Source organism: Bufo bufo, chromosome 7 (genome assembly GCF_905171765.1).
Source record: "Bufo bufo chromosome 7, aBufBuf1.1, whole genome shotgun sequence".
Lineage (NCBI taxonomy): Eukaryota > Metazoa > Chordata > Amphibia > Anura > Bufonidae > Bufo > Bufo bufo.
The window spans coordinates 137,043,720-137,064,327 of record NC_053395.1 but is presented as its reverse complement, the minus strand read 5'-3'; the positions used below and the strand labels follow the sequence as shown (position 1 = coordinate 137,064,327).

Below are 20,608 nucleotides of genomic sequence, written 5' to 3'. Positions count from 1 at the left end.
CAGTTTTGTAATAAGCCCCCCCAATGTGCCAGTAACACTATTGTAAAAAAAAACAAAAAAAAAACACTTATACTTACCTAAGTGTCAGCGATGCGATGCAGCCTCTTCCTGTGTCCCACGCTGTAATGTAAGGCTCAGGCGGCACGATGACGTCATTGCGCCGGCCTCTGATAGGCTGCCGGCCTAGTGCCTGCAGCCAGGGGCGTACATAAAAATCACTGGGCCCCATAGCAGGAATCTAAATTGGGCCCCCATTCCCCTTTTATAGCCCCTCCCTTTGTTCCATGAACTATTCTTGCTGCTGCGTTTTATAATTTATGCCATCAGGGCCGGAATGGGATTACAAAACAGCCCTGGCACACAAAAGAGGTATAATAGATGCAGATGTATATTATATACAGCAGTGTACAGTTATGTGAGGTACGCGGTATAATAGATGCAGTGTGTACAGGTATATAGTATATTCCCTAGTGTTCTGATATGTGAGGTACAGGGTATAATAGATGCAGTGTGTACAGGTATATAGTATATACAGCAGTGTACTGATATGTGAGGTACGGGGTATAATATATGCAGTGTATACAGTATATACAGTAGTGTAATATGTGAGGTACGAGGTATAATAGATGCAGTGTGTACAGGTATATAGTAAATACAGCAGTGTATTGACACCTCGTACCTCACATATCAGTACACTGCTGTATATACTATATATCTGTACACACTGCATCTATTATACCTCGTACCTCACATATATAGTATATACAGAAGTGTACTGATATCTGTACACACAGCATCTATTATACCTCATACCTCACATATCAGTGCACTGCGGTATATACTATATATATGTACATATTGCATGTATAATACTGTGTAATATATGCAGTGTGTGTGCATGTATGTGTGTGTATATATATATATATATATATATATATATATATATATATATATATACAGAGCAGTGTATTGATGTGACACATAGAAGGTATAATACTGTAGATGCAGTGTTTATAGAAATATGTGGTCAGTTATGCATTATAGTCACTGTGAGGTACATGAGGTAGTGGTAACTGTCTGAAGTAGTATACATGAGTGAGCAATGAGTAAAAACAGGGCATGGAGGGGGGGGGGGGGGTAAATGATGAAAAGTGGAGGACCTCCTCTTACCTCTCCATTCCAGTCTGTATGGATCAATACAGAGCTGCTTGTGAACTTTTAATACTTGCTGTTAGGGGTTGAAGGACCTGTGATGATGTCATCACAGGTCCTGGCAGATGTACCTTTGAAACCTAGGAACTACACCATTTTTGGTGCAGTTCCTTTGCTAGATTCTGCAGGACCTGTGATGTTGAAGATGATGTCATCACAGGTCCTGGCAGATGCACTGTTCTAACCTGGGAACTACACTTTACACTGTGCAGTTCCCTTACAGGACCTGTGATGACATCATCAAAGGTCCTTTAGCTTTAGAAAGGTAAACAGGAGTAATTAGGGGGCGGGGCCTCTCCTCCACTTCGGTGCCTGCCTGCAGCCTATCAGAGGAAAGGGAAGGGACACGCCTCTCCCTCCCCTGCACCTCCGCTGGCACAGACAGTTTACAATGGAGATGAGCGCAATGGAAGCGCTCATCTCCCTGTGCCCGGCGGCAGCTGCTCACTTGGGGGGGGGGTCATTTTAGTTGGGGGGGCACATGGGGGGGCACAGCATGATGTAGGGGGGGCCGCGGCCCCCTCTGGCCCCCCCCTGGCGACGCCACTGCTGCTGGCACTTCACCTGCGCCCCCCTCCTGTCCGCAAATGGTAGCGCCCAGGGCACCCGCTCCTTCGGCCCCTGCCTTGTACCGGCCCTGATCAGGGGGCTTCAAATGGGACATGGTGTCAAAAAAAACAGTCCAGCAAAACCTGCCTTCCAAAAACCGTATGGCATTCCTTTCCTTCTGCGCCCTGCCGTGTGCCCGTACAGCGGTTTACGACCACATATGGGGTGTTTCTGTAAACTACAGATTCAGGGCCGTAAATATTGAGTTTGGTCTGGCTGTTAACCCTTGCTTTGTAACTGGAAAATAATTATTAAAATGGAAAATCTGCCAAAAAAGTGAAATTTTGAAATTGTATCTCTATTTTCCATTAATTCTTGTGGAACACCTAAAGGGTTAACAAAGTTTGTAAAATCAGTTTTGAATACCTTGAGGGGTGTAGTTTATAGAATGGGGTCATTTTTGGGTGGTTTCTATTATGTAAGCCTCGCAAAGTGACTTCAGACCTGTACTGGTCCCTAAAAATTGGGTTTTTGAAAATTTCTGAAACATTTCAATATTTGCTTCTAATCTTCTAAGCCTTGTAACATCCCCAAAAAATAAAATATCATTCCCAAAATGATCCAAACATAAAGTAGACATATGGGGAATGTAAAGTAATAACTATTTTTGGAGGTATTACTATGTATTATAGAAGTAGAGAAATTAAAACTTGGAAATTTGCAATTTTTTACAAATTTTTGGTAAGTTTGGTATTTTTGTATAAATAAAAATTATTTTTTTACTTCATTTTACCATTGTCATGAAGTACAATATGTGATGAAAAAACAATCTCAGAATGGCCTGGATAAGTCAAAGCGTTTTAAAGTTATCAGCACTTAAAGTGACACTGGTCACTTTAAGTTCTTAAGGCAGGGTCCATAAGGGGTTAAATTTATGACTTTTACTGTGCAACATAACCATAATGTTACTTTTATTCTATGGGTCAGTACAATTATTGTAATGCTAAATATGTGTAGTTTTGCGTTTACTACTACTTTTTGGGGTTTATGGGAACTGTTGATAATTGTGGCAGGAGTAGGAAAAGATCAGTTCTGTTTTTTGTTTTTTTTTCACATTATAAAAACGGGGTTGTACGGTTTCCCGTATTGATGACCTGTCCTGAGGATAGGCCATTAATATCAGATTCAAGTGAATGGGATGGAACAGATGTAATTACACTGCACGGTTGCTGTAATGTCGACTGAGAGCAGGTAAACTGTGAAGAGAATGCAGCACTCGTATGAGATTTGTGGTTTCTTCAAACAGCTAATAGTCAGGATACCAGGAGTCAGACCACTGCCAATCTGATATTGAAAACTTCTCCTGAGGATAGGTCATCAATATGTAAAACCAGACAACCCCTTTAAAGGGGTTGTCTTACTTCAGTAAGTGGCATTTATCATGTTGAGAAAGTTAATACAAGCCACTTACTAATATATTGTTATTATTCATATTGCGTCATTTGCAGGCTTGACTCATCTTTTTATCACATTATACACTGCTAGTTTCCATGGTTACAGACCATCCTGCAATCCATCAGTGGTGGTCGTGCTTGCACAATATAGGAAAAATCACTAGCCATGGTCCCGACCACCAAAGAGGCTGACATTTTTTTGTAAACTTTATTGGCCTTTAAATATAATTTTACTTAGCCCCCACAGTGGGACATCACTTTTTATAACACGCTAGTATGCCTTGCAATGCGTTATAGGCTAATTACTGTGTCAATGTTACTGTTGGTGACAGCATGTCATCATTCTGTACGTGTGTCGTTGCCCTGTACCCCTAGTGTCAGTGTGTTACTGGTTGACACCCCCAGAGCCTTAGTAATCCTTCTCAGCATCACCCCTTCCTCCTTCTAGCAGCTCACCTGCCTATCAGCCGAGTGCCTGCAGCCATAGTTATAGCTCCTAATTGTGTGTGGTCTCCTAAAACTTACCTGGACACAGCGCAGCCAAACTAATGTTCCATCAGGACTACACCTTCCTAGATGCTGTCCTGACTGCAGCATCTAGGGAATTAAACGGCCATGATCAGCTGTCTGGGCTCCTGCAGTGATAGTGCAGCCTGATATCATCCTCGACTGTAGTTACAGAGCTAATATTGATGTCACAATTTTGTTAAAATCAAAATTGATGTCAAATAGTTACCGTAACTCAATTTTATTAATCGCTCAACCCTACCACACGACCATCAGCAATGAACACTGAATAAACAATGAGGGAGATTTATCAAAACATGTGTAAAGGAAAATTAGTTAATATGGTTTAATAAATCTCCCTCAATGTGTTTTTTAATTTCCCTTATCCCACTAGAACTTTTACAGCCGTGCATCTCTCAACCACATCCAGAAATTGATGCTGGCTTTGTCATATGTGATGCAACAAGAAGTATCCTAGCATGTCCTCCAACTAAAAATTCATGAAGGGATTTTTGGAATTCCGTCATACCATAAACATGTTATAATATGACAGACGAAGTATTGCAGCTTCTATGACTTCTATTAACTCTTAAGTCTAATGTTGACTTCTTGCCTTGCACCATGCAGTAAAATAGTAAGACCTGTGTTTGCTTTCTTCTGTTGACAACTTTGTACACCTAATACCTTTCTTCTCTGGGGAATCTTTGGTGAAAGCTTACGACAGAGCTTATGAGCTTAATAAGAGTTTATTTTTATTTTTTTGCCCTACAGCTTATATGAATCTCATCCCAGAAAAGTTCAGTTTTAATGCATCAGTCCCGCTCAGGCAAGTCATCTTTATAGTAAATCAGATTTGGTAATTCTCTGGGAATAAAATTCGCAGTCTAAAACCTTTAAAACATTAAAGCAGAACATTTATGGCAGCACTTTCTAGTCTTTAACTTTGTTTATTCTGTTATCTGCCCGCGGCCGCTCCAAATTTCTCTCAGGTGTGGTAATAAAATCTGATCAGCAGCAGTTCCACCCCCATTCAATCTCAGTTGATCTGCCCATTAAGTAGCCGAATGACAGATAAACCTTTAGCGTCGTACTGTACCCTGGGGAAATTACAGGATGTTTCATTTGGTTTCTTCTTGGGTGTTATATGTCTAAAACATCTTGAAAGTATCCAAAATTGACATTTTGGTCCAAATCTTGTTGAAAATGACTTGTGCAATGCTTCATTGATCTACTTGATTTGCCATCCTCCCTGCTGGCCTATTTTCTGTTTTGGGTGAGAGGAAGATTTGATAGCACCGGACCTTGGTTTATTACAAAGATATCTTCATAGTCATTTTTCACAGATGTGATATTTTTCTTGTTCTGTGCCTTCTGGCAATATGTTGTCTTAAATTTGTCCAGGTAAAAGGGATAAATAAAAATACTGACTTCTGATCAGTTAGCAAGACCGCCTATCCATGGGATGTGCAGTCTGCTGAGTTACAGTGTAATTTTAATATTGAATGAAAATCATAAACTAATGTAATCATTTATGTAAATCAATTTTTTATTTTTTTATTACATGATTATGTATGTGGTCAGACATCTTGTTTCTGCTGCGGCAACAAATATTCCAGAAAATTTTCACTAGAGCTGTAGAAAACAAAATGAGTATTTAGACGAACGAATAATCGTCCAGATTATCGGAACAACCATTCCTGCAAACATTCGTTCGCAATAATCTGGCCATATAAATGTGCCGCTGATCACCTGATGAATGAGCAAAACTGGATCCTGTCATTCATGCAGGAAACACCAGTCATCGTTTCTGGGCAGCTGCTCAGAAACAATGACTCTGTATGGGGACGAAGGATCATTATAGTGATCCCTCGTCCTCCTACTGTGAAGGAGATTGCTGCATGTAAATGCATCAGTCTCTTTCACTGAGCTAGCTGCTGACTGTTGGGAAGGACAGCTTCCTTCCCGACAATCTGCCTGTCTAAACTGCCTTAAGTCAAAAAAATAGAATATGAAAAGTTTTCATTACAAATCAGGATATGCATATCTCTAAATGGTCCTAAGTGGTCCTGTTTTTGTTTCATGATACTGTCTTGCAAAGTTGGTGCGCTTAATAAAATTTACCCTCACTTGATTTTGAGACATTTTTAGGTAGGACTGAGCAGGACCTTTAGCGAAAGATGTAAATGGCCTAAAATAAGAAAAAAGTGATACTTACCACTTTTCTCCTCTGCTCATTTCTACGCTGTGATTCAGTCCTCCCTGCTGCTGTTTGTTTTCCTGGCTGCAGCAGTGACATTCCATGTGAACCATGTCACCACTGCAGCCAATCGCTCGCCTCTGCTGTGACATCCCATGTATTGCCAAGGCCAGTTATTAGCTGCACAGTGACCTGTGTGTACGGAAGTCATCACTGCAGCCAGGAAGACAACGTCAGAGGTGCAGGACCAGAACCCAACCCTGAAAGTGACAGGGAAGAAAAGTGGAAAATATTCCTTCCTTCCTACTGTCCAGATTTTATTTTTCTCAGACAATCCCTTAAAATTTTCCATAGTATTATACACTGCGTGCAGAATTATTAGGCAAATGAGTATTTTGACCACATCATCCTCTTTATGCATGTTGTCTTACTCCAAGCTGTATAGGCTCGAAAGCCTACTACCAATTAAGCATATTAGGTGATGTGCATCTCTGTAATGAGAAGGGGTGTGGTCTAATGACATCAACACCCTATATCAGGTGTGCATAATTATTAGGCAACTTCCTTTCCTTTGGCAAAATGGGTCAAAAGAAGGACTTGACAGGCTCAGAAAAGTCAAAAATAGTGAGATATCTTGCAGAGGGATGCAGCACTCTTAAAATTGCAAAGCTTCTGAAGCGTGATCATCGAACAATCAAGCGTTTCATTCAAAATAGTCAACAGGGTCGCAAGAAGCGTGTGGAAAAACCAAGGCGCAAAATAACTGCCCATGAACTGAGAAAAGTCAAGCGTGCAGCTGCCAAGATGCCACTTGCCACCAGTTTGGCCATATTTCAGAGCTGCAACATCACTGGAGTGCCCAAAAGCACAAGGTGTGCAATACTCAGAGACATGGCCAAGGTAAGAAAGGCTGAAAGACGACCACCACTGAACAAGACACACAAGCTGAAACGTCAAGACTGGGTCAAGAAATATCTCAAGACTGATTTTTCTAAGGTTTTATGGACTGATGAAATGAGAGTAAGTCTTGATGGGCCAGATGGATGGGCCCGTGGCTGGATTGGTAAAGGGCAGAGAGCTCCAGTCCGACTCAGACGCCAGCAAGGTGGAGGTGGAGTACTGGTTTGGGCTGGTATCATCAAAGATGAGCTTGTGGGGCCTTTTCGGGTTGAGGATGGAGTCAAGCTCAACTCCCAGTCCTACTGCCAGTTTCTGGAAGACACCTTCTTCAAGCAGTGGTACAGGAAGAAGTCTGCATCCTTCAAGAAAAACATGATTTTCATGCAGGACTATGCTCCATCACACGCGTCCAAGTACTCCACAGCGTGGCTGGCAAGAAAGGGTATAAAAGAAGAAAATCTAATGACATGGCCTCCTTGTTCACCTGATCTGAACCCCATTGAGAACCTGTGGTCCATCATCAAATGTGAGATTTACAAGGAGGGAAAACAGTACACCTCTCTGAACAGTGTCTGGGAGGCTGTGGTTGCTGCTGCACGCAATGTTGATGGTGAACAGATCAAAACACTGACAGAATCCATGAATGGCAGGCTTTTGAGTGTCCTTGCAAAGAAAGGTGGCTATATTGGTCACTGATTTTGTTTTTTTTTTTGTTTTTGAATGTCAGAAATGTATATTTGTGAATGTTGAGATGTTATATTGGTTTCACTGGTAAAAATAAATAATTGAAATGGGTATATATTTGTTTTTTGTTAAGTTGCCTAATAATTATGCACAGTAATAGTCACCTGCACACACAGATATCCCCCTAAAATAGCTAAAACTAAAAACAAACTAAAAACTACTTCCAAAAATATTCAGCTTTGATATTAATGAGTTTTTTGGGTTCATTGAGAACATGGTTGTTGTTCAATAATAAAATTAATCCTCAAAAATACAACTTGCCTAATAATTCTGCACTCCCTGTATATGTATAGTTTTTATATTCATATGTAGGGAGGTATGGTTATCCTATTTTGGAACTGTTTACTGAAACTTCTCAGAAAACAAGCAAAAAAAAAACTCTTTGAGAAGATCACCCCTTATGTTAACCAGATTTTCTTTGACTGATTTTCAGTACAGATATACATTATGCATGCATTCTATACTTTTTTCAGAAGACCCCCCCCCCTTCCCCCAAAATACCACTTTTTGATGCAATTTTGGGTAGTGGTCTCAGAGGATTCACTGTATATATTAATTGGTGTGTGTATATGCAGTTTATTTTTATGTACAGAATTATAATTTCACACACCAAATTAATCATTTAATGTGCCTCATTCCACTCTGCATTTAAATTCTATAAAAATAATTCAACAGATATTAATAAAACCAGTTCTCTTCAGTCTTCACTTATTTTATTTGATCACTTCACACAAGTGTCCTTAACTTCAAAATAACTTATATAATTATTAAATAATTGATGCTCAGAAATTAAGAAGAGATTGAATACTTATCTTCCAGGGTCTTAAGGGAGTTTACTTTTTACATAGTACTTGCAATTTACAGCCAGGTCCATACATTTTGGGACATCAACACAATTCTAACATTTTTGGCTCTATACACCACCACAATGGATTTGAAATTAAACAAACAAGATGTGCTTTAACTGCAGACTGTCAGCTTTAATTTGAAGGTATTTACATCCAAATCAGGTGAACGAAATTACAACAGTTTGCATATGTGCCTCCCACTCGTTAAGGGGCCAAAAGTAATGAGAGAGAATAATAATCATAAATCAAACTTTCACTTTTTAATACTTGGTTGCAAATTCTTAGCAGTCAATTACAGCCTGAAGTCTGGAACGCATAGACATCACCAGACACTGGGTTTCATCCCTGGTGATGCTCTGCCAGGCCTCTACTGCAACTGTCTTCAGTTCCTGCTTGTTCTTGGGGCATTTTCCCTTCAGTTTTGTCTTCAGCAAGTGAAATGCATGCTCAATCGGATTCAGGTCAGGTGATTGACTTGGCCATTGCATAACATTCCACTTCTTTCCCTTAAAAAACTCTTTGGTTGCTTTTGCAGTATGCATTGGGTCATTGTCCATCTGCACTGTGAAGCGCCGTCCAAAGAGTTCTGAAGCATTTGGCTGAATATGAGCAGATAATATTGCCCGAAACACTTCAGAATTCATCCTGCTGCTTTTGTCAGCAGTCACATCATCAATAAATACAAGAGAACCAGTTCCATTGGCAGCCATGCATGCCCACGCCATGACACTACCACCACCATGCTTCACTGATGAGGTGGTATGCTTAGGATCATGAGCAGTTCCTTTCCTTCTCCCTACTCTTCTCTTCCCATCACTCTGGTACAAGTTGATCTTGGTCTCATCTGTCCATAGGATGTTGTTCCAGAACTGTGAATGCTTTTTTAGATGTCGTTTGGCAAACTCTAATGGTAACCAATGGTTTACATCTTGTGGTGAACCCTCTGTATTCACTCTGGTGAAGTCTTCTCTTGATTGTTGACTTTGACACACATACACCTACCTCTTGGAGAGTATTCTTGATCTGGCCATGTCACAGCCAGACAGCTGAGAAGCGCTCACAGGAGCTTCTCAGATCCTCCTCCTTGAATTTCTTTGTTTTGGTTTAGTTTCTCATCTCGTTAGTCTATCTCAGCTGTCATGCAGTTGGACTGATTGCTACCCTTTAAGTTCCTTCCCATAATGCAGTAGTGTGCGGCTGATACAACTTCCTGGAGTGTGTGTGCATGCTGTTCCCAGTTCCCAGTCCTCAGTCGTCTGCAAGATAAGTGCTGTTTATGTATTTATGATTTTGTCTTTTCTGGATCCAGGTGACCCTGACTCCCTCCGTGTCAGTGTAGGGAGCCGGTGGTCGTGTCCCTTCACTATTGTAGGGTCTTCAGGTAATAGATAGCCGAGGAACGTGGATATGCGGCCATCCACCTTTGGGGTGTTCGCATAGGCTGAGCAGTGATGGAGAGCGGCAGGTCTATTGCAGGGGTCTCCCTTTGTTCTTTAGTTGTGGATCCAGAGAGACATTGTTTATATGGTATTGTCTTGTTTCCTGTACACCATCCGTGACATTATCAGCCGCCAAAACCGTCTCAAGCATGGATCCGGTTTCACTTTTGGCTGAACTCTTTCAGGGTCTTTCTTTGGAGATAGGGAATTGTTGGCCATCAAGTTGGCTTTTGAGGAATGGCGCCATTGGCTAGAGGGAGCCAGACACCCTATTACTGTGTTTACTGACCATAAAAATCTGGCCTACTTGGAGTCAGCCAAGCGTCTGAACCCGAGACAGGCCAGATGGTCTTTGTTCTTTTCAAGGTTTAATTTTGTTGTTACGTTCCGCCCTGGGGTTAAGAATGTGAAGGCAGATGCCCTGTCACGTTGTTTTCCGGGAGGTGGGAATTTTGAATACCCGGGTCCCATTTTGGCTGAAGGTGTGGTGGTCTCTGCTCTTTTTCCTGAATTAGAGGCAGAGGTGCAGGCAGCCCAGTCAGAAGCTCCTGATCTTTGTCCTCCTGGGAGGTTGTTTGTGCCTCTCGCTTTGAGACACAAGATTTTTAAAGAACACCACGACACGGTCCTTGCTGGGCACCCGGGGGCAAGAGCCACACTGGATCTCATCGCTCGGAGATTCTGGTGGCCTGTGCTTCGTAAGTCGGTTGAGGGTTTTGTGGCAGCTTGCGAGACTTGCGCTCGTGCCAAGGTCCCTCATTCACGGCCATCAGGTCCTCTCCTTCCTTTACCCATTCCTTCCCGTCCTTGGACACATCTGTCCATGGACTTCATAACGGACTTGCCTCGTTCCTCGGGGAAGTCTGTGATTCTGGTGGTGGTGGACCGTTTTAGCAAAATGGTGCATTTTATCCCTTTTCCTGGTTTGCCCAATGCTAAGACGCTGGCGCAGGCATTTATTGACCACATTGTCAAATTGCATGGGATTCCTTCAGACATAGTCTCTGATAGGGGCACGCAGTTTGTTTCCAGATTCTGGAAGGCTTTCTGTTCTCGCTTGGGGGTTCGGTTGTCATTCTCTTCTGCTTTCCATCCGCAGTCGAATGGCCAGACAGAGCGCGTCAATCAGAATCTGGAGACATATCTGCGCTGTTTTGTGGCGGAGAATCAGGAGGATTGGTGTTCTTTTTTGTCCCTTGCTGAGTTTGCTTTAAATAACCGTCGTCAGGAGTCCTCTGATAAGTCACCATTTTTTGGTGCATATGGGTTCCATCCGCAGTTTGGGACTTTCTCGGGAGAGGGCTCTTCTGGTTTGCCTGATGAGGACAGATTCTCCTCGTCTTTGTCATCTATTTGGCAAAAGATTCAGGATAATCTAAAGAGCATGAGTGAGAGATATAAGCGTGTGGCGGATAAGAGACGTGTGCCTGGTCCGGACCTGAATGTTGGTGATCTGGTGTGGTTGTCTACCAAGAATATCAAATTGAAGGTTCCCTCCTGGAAGTTGGGTCCTAGGTTTATTGGGCTTTACAAGATCCTGTCTGTCATCAATCCTGTTGCCTACCGTCTTGATCTTCCTCAGACTTGGAAGATCCATAATGTTTTTCATAAGTCCTTATTGAAACCTTATGTTCAACCTATTGTACCCTCGCCTTTGCCTCCTCCTCCGATTATGGTTGATGGAAATCTTGAATTTCAGGTCTCTAGGATTGTGGATTCTCGTCTTGTCCGCGGTTCCCTCCAGTACCTCGTTCATTGGGAGGGTTATGGTCCTGAGGAGAGGATGTGGGTCCCAGTGACGGACATTAAGGCCTCTCGTCTCATCAGGGCTTTCCATAGGTCCCATCCTGAGAAGGTGGGCTCTGAGTGTCCGGAGTCCACTCCTAGAGGGAGGGGTACTGTCACAGCCAGACAGCTGAGAAGCGCTCACAGGAGCTTCTCAGATCCTCCTCCTTGAATTTCTTTGTTTTGGTTTAGTTTCTCATCTCGTTAGTCTATCTCAGCTGTCATGCAGTTGGACTGATTGCTACCCTTTAAGTTCCTCCCCATAATGCAGTAGTGTGCGGCTGATACAACTTCCTGGAGTGTGTGTGCATGCTGTTCCCAGTTCCCAGTCCTCAGTCGTCAGTCGTCTGCAAGATAAGTGCTGTTTATGTATTTATGATTTTGTCTTTTCTGGATCCAGGTGACCCTGACTCCCTCCGTGTCAGTGTAGGGAGCCGGTGGTCGTGTCCCTTCACTATTGTAGGGTCTTCAGGTAATAGATAGCCGAGGAACGTGGATATGCGGCCATCCACCTTTGGGGTGTTTTCGTATAGGCTGAGCAGTGAGGGAGAGCGGCAGGTCTATTGCAGGGGTCTCCCTTTGTTCCTTAGTTGTGGATCCAGAGAGACATTGTTTATATGGTATTGTCTTGTTTCCTGTACACCATCCGTGACAGGCCAACTGTTGTGAAGGGTGTTTTCTTCACCAGGGAAAGAATTCTTCGGTCATTCACCACAGTTGTTTTCCATGGTCTTCTGGGTCTTTTGGTGTTGCTGATCTCACCGATGCGTTCCTTCTTTTTAAGAATGTTCCAAACAGTTGTTTTGGCCACGCCTTTTGTTTTTGCTATCTCTCTGATGGGTTTGTTTTGTTTTTTCAGCCTAATGATGGCTTTGCTTCACTGATAGTGACAGCTCTTTGGATCTCCTCTTGAGAATTGACAGCAACAGATTCCAAATGCAAATAGCACACTTGAAATGAACTCTGGACCTTTTATCTGATCATTGTAATTGGGATAACCAGGGAATAACACACACCTGACCATGGAACAGCTGAGAAGCCAATTGTCCCATTACTTTTGGTTCCTTAACAAGTATGGGGCATATATGCAAACTATTGTAATTCCTACAATGTTCACCTGATTTGGATGTAAATACCCTCAAATTAAAGCTGACAGTCTGCAGTTAAAGCACATCTTGTTCGTTTCATTTCAAATTGTGGTGGCGTAAAGAGCCAAGCATGTTAGAATTGTGTTAATGTCCCAATATTTATGGACCTGACTGTATTTCTAACTAGAATGACTTAGAAGCAAACAGTAGGTGCAGCTAAACATTTGTAAAAGCTGTAATACATGTTGAGATGTTTCAATATGAATATAAAATGACTGAGTGTCTCAGCAGGATGAAAAGGAAAGTTCTAGAACTTTTGATTGTTTCCAACCACATGGCATCCCCCAATCCCTTCACCACGTGAAAGGGGTAGAGAAACACTGGCTTTGTCTGCTCATCTTAGAAACACAAAAAACACCTCCATAGATCCATATTAAAGGATTTCTGTCACCCCAATTTTCGCTATTAAACAGGCTGACATTATAGATGTGAAAATGTCACCTGAATTTAACTCTGCATTTCTTTTAAGTATGCCCCCATTTTCATGTCATTTTAACTTTTATTGTATGCAAATGAGCCTCTAGGAGCAGAGGGGGGGGCGTTGCACCTGCTCCTAGAGGCTTTGTTCGCCCACCTCATTTCCACGACCTTCTGTCTTGATTGACAGTGCAATGGCTGCCAGCTTTATCACTGCGCATGCGCCGAATACTAAACGGGACGGCGCAGGCGTGCGATTTACACAGCAGACAGGGCCAGCATGAGGACCAATGCTGGCCTGGCCCTGTTAATCAAGACAGAAGGGCGTGGAAATGAGGTGGGCAAACGGAGCCTCTAGGCGCAGGTGCAACACCCCCCCTGCTCCTAGAGGCTCATTTGCATATAATAAAAGTTAAAATTACACAAAAACGGGGGCGTACTTAAATAAAATAAATGCAAAGTTAAATTCAGGTGACATTTTCACATCTATAATGTCGTCCTGTCTAATAGCGAAAATTGGGGTGACAGAAACACTTTAAATGTGAATAATAAAATGTCTGCCACAGTGATTACTTTGCCAATGCCTTGCAATTGTGTCTTACTGTCCGATGACTGAAAACATTCACATTTAATCTAAAGGGATGAGACACCAATAAGTGTATTCACACTTTTTTGTAGTGTGCAGAAGTTTATCAACTACATTAAACTGTATACATTTAGTAGATGCCCCATAGAAGTTGAAATAGAGAAATGAGAGCTGTCATGCATAGAAAGCAAAAAACAGTTCCATTTGTAATTTTCGTGTTCCTGTTTGGCTTGCAATCCTATTAAGTTTAAAGTCACTTAAGTCATAACTTTTACATATTTGCACCCTGTATTGTTACTGTCTGGTTTTTCAAATTCTCCTAGTTCACACAGGAATTCAGAGAGGGAAATATACGATTGGATGGATGGAAGGATAGATAGATAAAAGCGAAGTTAGTCTTTACATATACTGTATAAACATTAACAGCTTCTACAAACCATTGCATGGCTTAATACTTTGAAACCAACTCAGCTAATTAAATTTGAAGTAAATTGCTTTTACTTTAATAAACAGGATAAATTAATAAATGTAAATGACCCAACAAATTTAAATTCCTGGAGTGTTACAAGAATACTTATGAATGCAACATAATTTTAATTAGCCTGCCATTTTTATGAGTTTCAAGCTGATAATGGGGTTGTTTATGATATATACAAGAATGTTTATTATTTTGTCATAATTCATTTAGTACAGCAGCGTTACATGATTTTGTCTAACTGAATGCAAAAAAAAATCAATGGGTATAAATGCAATGTTATAACAGAAAATAATAACATTCTTAAGACAGAATGCTAAATAAAATGGCCACTAAGGGGTTAAAAATAATAATAAAAAATAAAAAAATTAAAAAAGCTCACCTCATCCACTTGATTGCGCAGCCAGTATCCTCTTCTTTCTGCATGACCTGCAAAAGGAACTGCGATGACGTCACTGCGCTCACCACGTGGTGAGCATGGTGACATCATCGCAGTTCTTTTTGCAGCTCCTGCAGATAGAAAAAGTGATTGAGGCAAGTTTTTTTCCCCCATTATTTTTAACCCCTCAATGGCCATTTTATTTTGCATTCTATCTTAAGAATGCTGTTATTTTCCGTTATTACCATGTTATAACGGAAAATAATAAAGTGAAGTTCGGGTTCCCAATGACTTTAATGGGGTCCGAGTTCGGGGTCAGGTTCGGGTCCCGAACCCAAACTTTGACCTGAAGTTCGGCCGAACTTCCACGGGTTTGCTCATCTCTAGTATTCAAATACTCATTTTACCTAAAAAAAAATCAGAATCAGAATATTCAATGCTAGAAGGTTCCCTTGAGAGTAACATTTGTGGGGTGCTAAGAGAATTGTAATACCTCTGCTTTTAGCACAATTTGGACTTAGAGCAGTTACTGTTTCCCATCTCCCCATACCATGATGGGAAAGTAGGAAGCATCTGAGATCTGTTTAAAGGGGTTGTCTGCTTTATTTATATTGATAACATATCCTATTGGCTGGGGTGCAGGGAGTCAGCCCCCGCAGATCTGATATTGATAATCTATCCTGAGCATAGTTTAACAATATAAATAAAGCGGGCAACCCCCTTAACCTTTTTATTCCTTCAATGTACAGTATATTATAAATGTGGACTCAGTATAAAATATATAATTGTTGTTGATTTTCAGCAGAAAGATGAATCCGAAAAACATGCAGTTTCACAAGAGAAAGTAGAACAGATGACCTTCGAGATCCCACTTAATGAGACAGGATCAGCTGGACTAGGTGTCAGCCTGAAAGGAAACAAGTCCAGAGACACCAGCACCGATTTGGGGATCTTTATTAAATCCATCATCCATGGAGGAGCTGCCTTCAAGGTTTGGAACATTTAGATGACCATTATAGAACTCCAGTTCTATACAGTGGCCTTCAATGTTATTTGGCTTTATTCACTATACATTGTTCTGGTGACTTTTTTTGCTCTTAGAATCATTTGACAAGTTTTTGTAAATATGGTCCTTGACCCCTTATCTTTAGAACTGTAGGTCCTGTTAGATCTGTAGTATGCTGTCATTGGGTCTATTTGATAATAGGGAATCAATGACAGTTGTTTGAGTTACATTTACATTATGTGACCATAAAGGATAAACCAATGCTTTTGAAGGCTTTGTACACGTTTGAAATATTATTTAGTAAAATGTTAGTGTTTATTTTGCTTTTAAAAAAAGTTGCACCACATTTCAATTTATAGTCTTCATTCTGTCATTAAGGCTGGGTTCACATGACATTTTTCCCATTTGTTTAACTTATACAAAAAACATATGCCTTAAATGAATGCCGAGACTGATGCCATACAGTGGCATCTGTTCACCATAGAGTTCCGTTGTAAAAAAAACACGTGGTGTGCTACGTTTTTGTATCCCTTATTTTTCCTAACTTATACATCAAACAGAGGCTTAAGACGTGATGTGAACCCACCCTAATTTTAACACTCCCTGATATACAGTTTGCAGCCTGCCCCATGTTTCATGTTTTTCTCATGTGGAGGTGTCTCTTACAGTAATTATTGCTGGATGTTAGCTTTAATTATCCAGGATTCTGTTGCCTTCCCTAGCTGTAATTCTATTTGTCATCTTTTCTGTTAGCCATCAAAATGTATCAACTACCACTTTTGTTTTTTAGCTTATTTTTTTTCCTACTGTATAACACAGTACAAATTCTTTCCTGTACTGCTTTAAGTAGCGATGAGCGAAATTATGAAACATTTAATTCAGCTTCTTTGCCAAATTTCACAAAGAAATTCAAATTGTGACAAATGATTTAGTCACGAATCGCATTCCTTTGTATGTAGTGGGCGTAGTGACTGGGAGCAGCAATTGCGCCGCCCCCCATCATTGAACCCCTCAGATTCTGCATTCTTCACTGATTAATCTCAGAAGTTGCAAAGTTAAGACCTTTCAAAGGTTATTCCGCTTTATAAAAAAAAAAAAAAAAAAAAAAAAAAAAACATACTCACCTTATCCATTTGCTCATGGAGAGGCCAACACGGCCATCTTGATTGAAGACATGTTATCCTGATGGCCCGACACCCTGCGCAAGATTTTGCATGATATCTTCTTAAATCAAGATGGCCACGAGGGCCTCTCTGTTAGCAAATGGATGAAGTATGTTTTTTGTTTTTTTGTGCCACCGTTTCAGGAAAAATGTATTCGTTAACATGAAGCGCAAGAAAATTCTGCTTTGCGGAAATACAATTTTTCCTGAAATTAGGATCAAAGTCAATTTGTTTAGCTTCAATTCTCTCAACACTAGCTTTAACCTTCCAGAGCCGTGAGTAATTGTTCTCCTGTGCTGACGGTAACTAATGTTGAGGAGTGTGTGACTCCATTCCCCACCCCTTCCCCAGGGTTGTCTCCTCCTTAAAGCCTGTTTAATTGTACACTGCTATACATGTTCTTGCATTCTTATCTATGCTCTGATAAACAACAGCTTGTATAATATGTCCTCCCTGGAAGCTTGGATGCTTTCCTTCCTCTCCACACTCTGTTCCGTCATGTACAGCCTCCTTCATCTCACGTCTCCATCTATACATCACGTATATCAACTGTTCTCCATAAGAGAAATAGTACCCACTCTCCATTAGTGATTTGTCCCAGCCTTATCAACGGTGGGCACTAGGTGACGCATCGCAAGGGGAGGGAGGGGGGTTGGACGGGGTATTCTTAATCTGGGGCATTAATGGGGGGAAAAATTTAGAAATAATCTATTTGTATGAAAAATGTTTGGAATATTTATCAATAAATAAAGTAAAAAAAATACATAAAATTAAATAGTACCCACACAGGAGATTCCCCCCCCCCCCCAAGGCCTTGCAACTAGAAATGTTGTTCTCATCTGCCTGTCACAGGAAGTAGGGATAAGAGGAACACCAAGTAAACAAACAGCAACAGGTAAATAGACTAGGCCCCAAAGCTAGGGAGGAGAGAATGGTAACCTCCTAACAATCCCTAAGTCTCTCCCTGACTGATGACAGTATGAGCAAGTACTGATGGTGAACGAACTCATACGCTGTAACCTAAGCCCTGCTGACACTGAAGCAAACCCTAACTTAGGGAGCGGGGAATGAGACAGACAATACCTTCCACCGTGAAGGGACCAGAGTCTCCCAGAGACCTAGAAGAAACACACGCATAAAGGGAGAACAGGAGGACTTAAATTTAGATGAGCAGGAAGTAGAGGATCCAAAAACAACCAGTATAGAACTCCAGAAGGAGAATATCAACCGCTAAGTCAGCAGTAAGAGGCGGACTTAAATAGAGCTAATGAGCAGAACCTGTGGAGAGGTGGGATCCTGCCCACAACAACAAACAGAAGGGAAACACAGAAAGACCTGTCAGACTCATGTGCTGCAAGTCTATCCGATCTTCTCAGATCTCTCACAGGGCAGGCAGTGACAGTACCCTTTCTTCTATGGGTGACCTCCGGGCACCCAGGACTGACCTTATCCAGGTGTGCCGTGTGAAAAGCCTTCACTAGGCAACTATTGCATCAGCTAACATCAGTCGCCGGAACCCACATTCTTTCTTATGGACCGTAACCCTTTTGATGTACGAGATACTGAATGGAACCACAAAGAATATGCAAGTTAATTATTCTGGAGATCTGAAACTCCAGATTACCATCTGCCAAGACAGGATGAGGTGGCAAGGGAGATAGTTCAGCAGGTTCCACATAGTTTTCCAACAAAGACCTGTGATACACATTATGGATCTTCCAAGCCTGCGGAAATTCGAGACAAAACGCAACCGGATTAATAATGACAGAGATCTTGTAAGGACCAATAAATCTTGGGCCCAACTTCCAAGAGGGTACCTTCAACTTAATGTTCTTAGTGGACAACCACACCAAATCACACACACACAGGTCCAGACCAGGCATAAGTCTCTTGTCAGCCATACGTTTATATTTTTTGCCCATTTTTTTTCAAATTGATTTGAATTTTCCACCAGATAGATGACTATGAGGAAGAGAATATTTTCTCTTCAGGTATAGCAGAGGACAAAAATTGTGACTTATCAGTGGACTCCTGTCTACGTTTATTTAAGGAAAACTCACCCAAAGACAAATGAAGACCATTGTTCCTGATTCTCCGAGACAAAACACGTCAAATAAGTTTCCAGATTTTGGTTAGTGCGCTCAGTTTGTCCTTTCGACTGAGGGTGGAAAGCCGAAGAGAAGGACAACTGAACTCCCAGGCGAGTACAGAATACCGGCAATAACTTGGAAACAAATTGCGTCCCCCTATCAGACACCACATCATTGAGAATGCCGTGTAATTTCACAATGTTATCAATAAACACTTGAGCGAAAGTCTTGGCATTGGGCAAACCTGATAATGGTATAAAGTGCGCCATCTTACTGAAGCGGTCCACCACCACCAAAATGACTGTCTTTCTAGAGGAACTAGGCAAATTAGTGATGAAGTCCATGGACAAATGCATCCAGGGCCGGGAAGGGATGGACAAAGGAAGAAGAGATCCTGAAGACCGAGTATGAGTCACCTTGGCACGTCCACAGGTCTCACAGGTTGCCACCCAACCCTCCACACCTTAACGTAAACCTGGCCACCAGAATCTCCAGGAAATGAGATCCACAGTGGATCTGCTCCCAGGGTGTCCCACAAGGACAGTATCATGATGTTCTTTGAACACCTTGTGCCTAAGTCCAGAAGGAACAAAGGAACAAACAACCTCCCTGGAGGACAGGAATCAGGTGCCTCCCCTTGAGCTTCCAGCACCTCCGCCTCAAGTTTGGGATACAGGGCAGAACCCACCACTCCATCAGTCAAAATCAGAGCAGGATCCTTCGTATCCCCCCCCCCCCCCAAGAAAACTACGCGACAAAGCATCCGCCTTGACGTTTTTGACCCCAGGGCGATAAGTGACCACAAAATTAAATCTGGTAAAAAAACAATTACCATCTGGCCTGCCTTGGGTTCAGACGCTTCGCCGATTGCTGGTAAGACAGAGTCTTATGACCAGTAATTACCGTAATGGGATGAATCGCTCCTTCTAACCAATGACGCCATTCTTTAAAGGCCAATTTAATGGCCAGCAACTCTCTATTACCAACATCATAATTTATTTAGGCAGAATTTATTTTATTTTTTTAAAAGCACAAGGGCGCCATTTGCCAGAAGAACTTCCCTGCGACAAAACTGCTCTGACTCCCACTTCTGATACGTCAACCTCCACAATGAAAGGCTGAGACATATCAGGTCGCACCAGAATGGGAGCAGAAGTGAAACATTTATTTATTGCAGAAAAAGCATGTAATACCTCTTCAGACCAGACTGAGAAATCCACACCTTTCTTGGTCATATCGGTCAAAGGCTTGACAACAGTAGAATAATTCAGGATACATTTTCTGTACTAATTAGTAAACCCCAAAAACCGCATCAGCACTTTCTGATTCTCAGGTCAATCCCAGTACAATACTGCACAGACCTTTTCGGGATCCATACAAAAACCTGAGGAAGAAAGCAGGTAACCCAGGAACTGCAGCTCCTAAACAGCAAACACACATTTTTCTAACTTGGCAGATAACTTATTCTCCCAGAGGATCAGTACTACTTGTCTTAAATGATCCTGATGAGTTTCCATATCGGGCGAGTAAATTAATATATCATTGAGGTAAATAACAACAAACCTCCCCACCAAATGATGAAAAATGTCATTGATAAAGTGCTGAAAGACCGCTGGGGCATTAGTCAACCCAAAGGGCATGACCAAGTTCTTGAAGTGGCCCTCAGGGGTATTAAAGACTGTCTTCCATTTGTCCCCTTCCCTGATTCT

The 20,608-nt window shown here is 41.7% G+C and overlaps 1 protein-coding gene across 1 annotated transcript in view; it reads left to right on the top strand.

Moving 5' to 3' along the window:
• The window catches only part of PARD3B (par-3 family cell polarity regulator beta), a 1,801,259-nt gene that overhangs the window by 616,288 nt on the left and 1,164,363 nt on the right, over nucleotides 1–20,608 (top strand). The window contains 1 exon segment of the mRNA XM_040441847.1: nucleotides 15,446–15,631. Coding sequence (XP_040297781.1) covers nucleotides 15,446–15,631 — 186 coding nt within the window.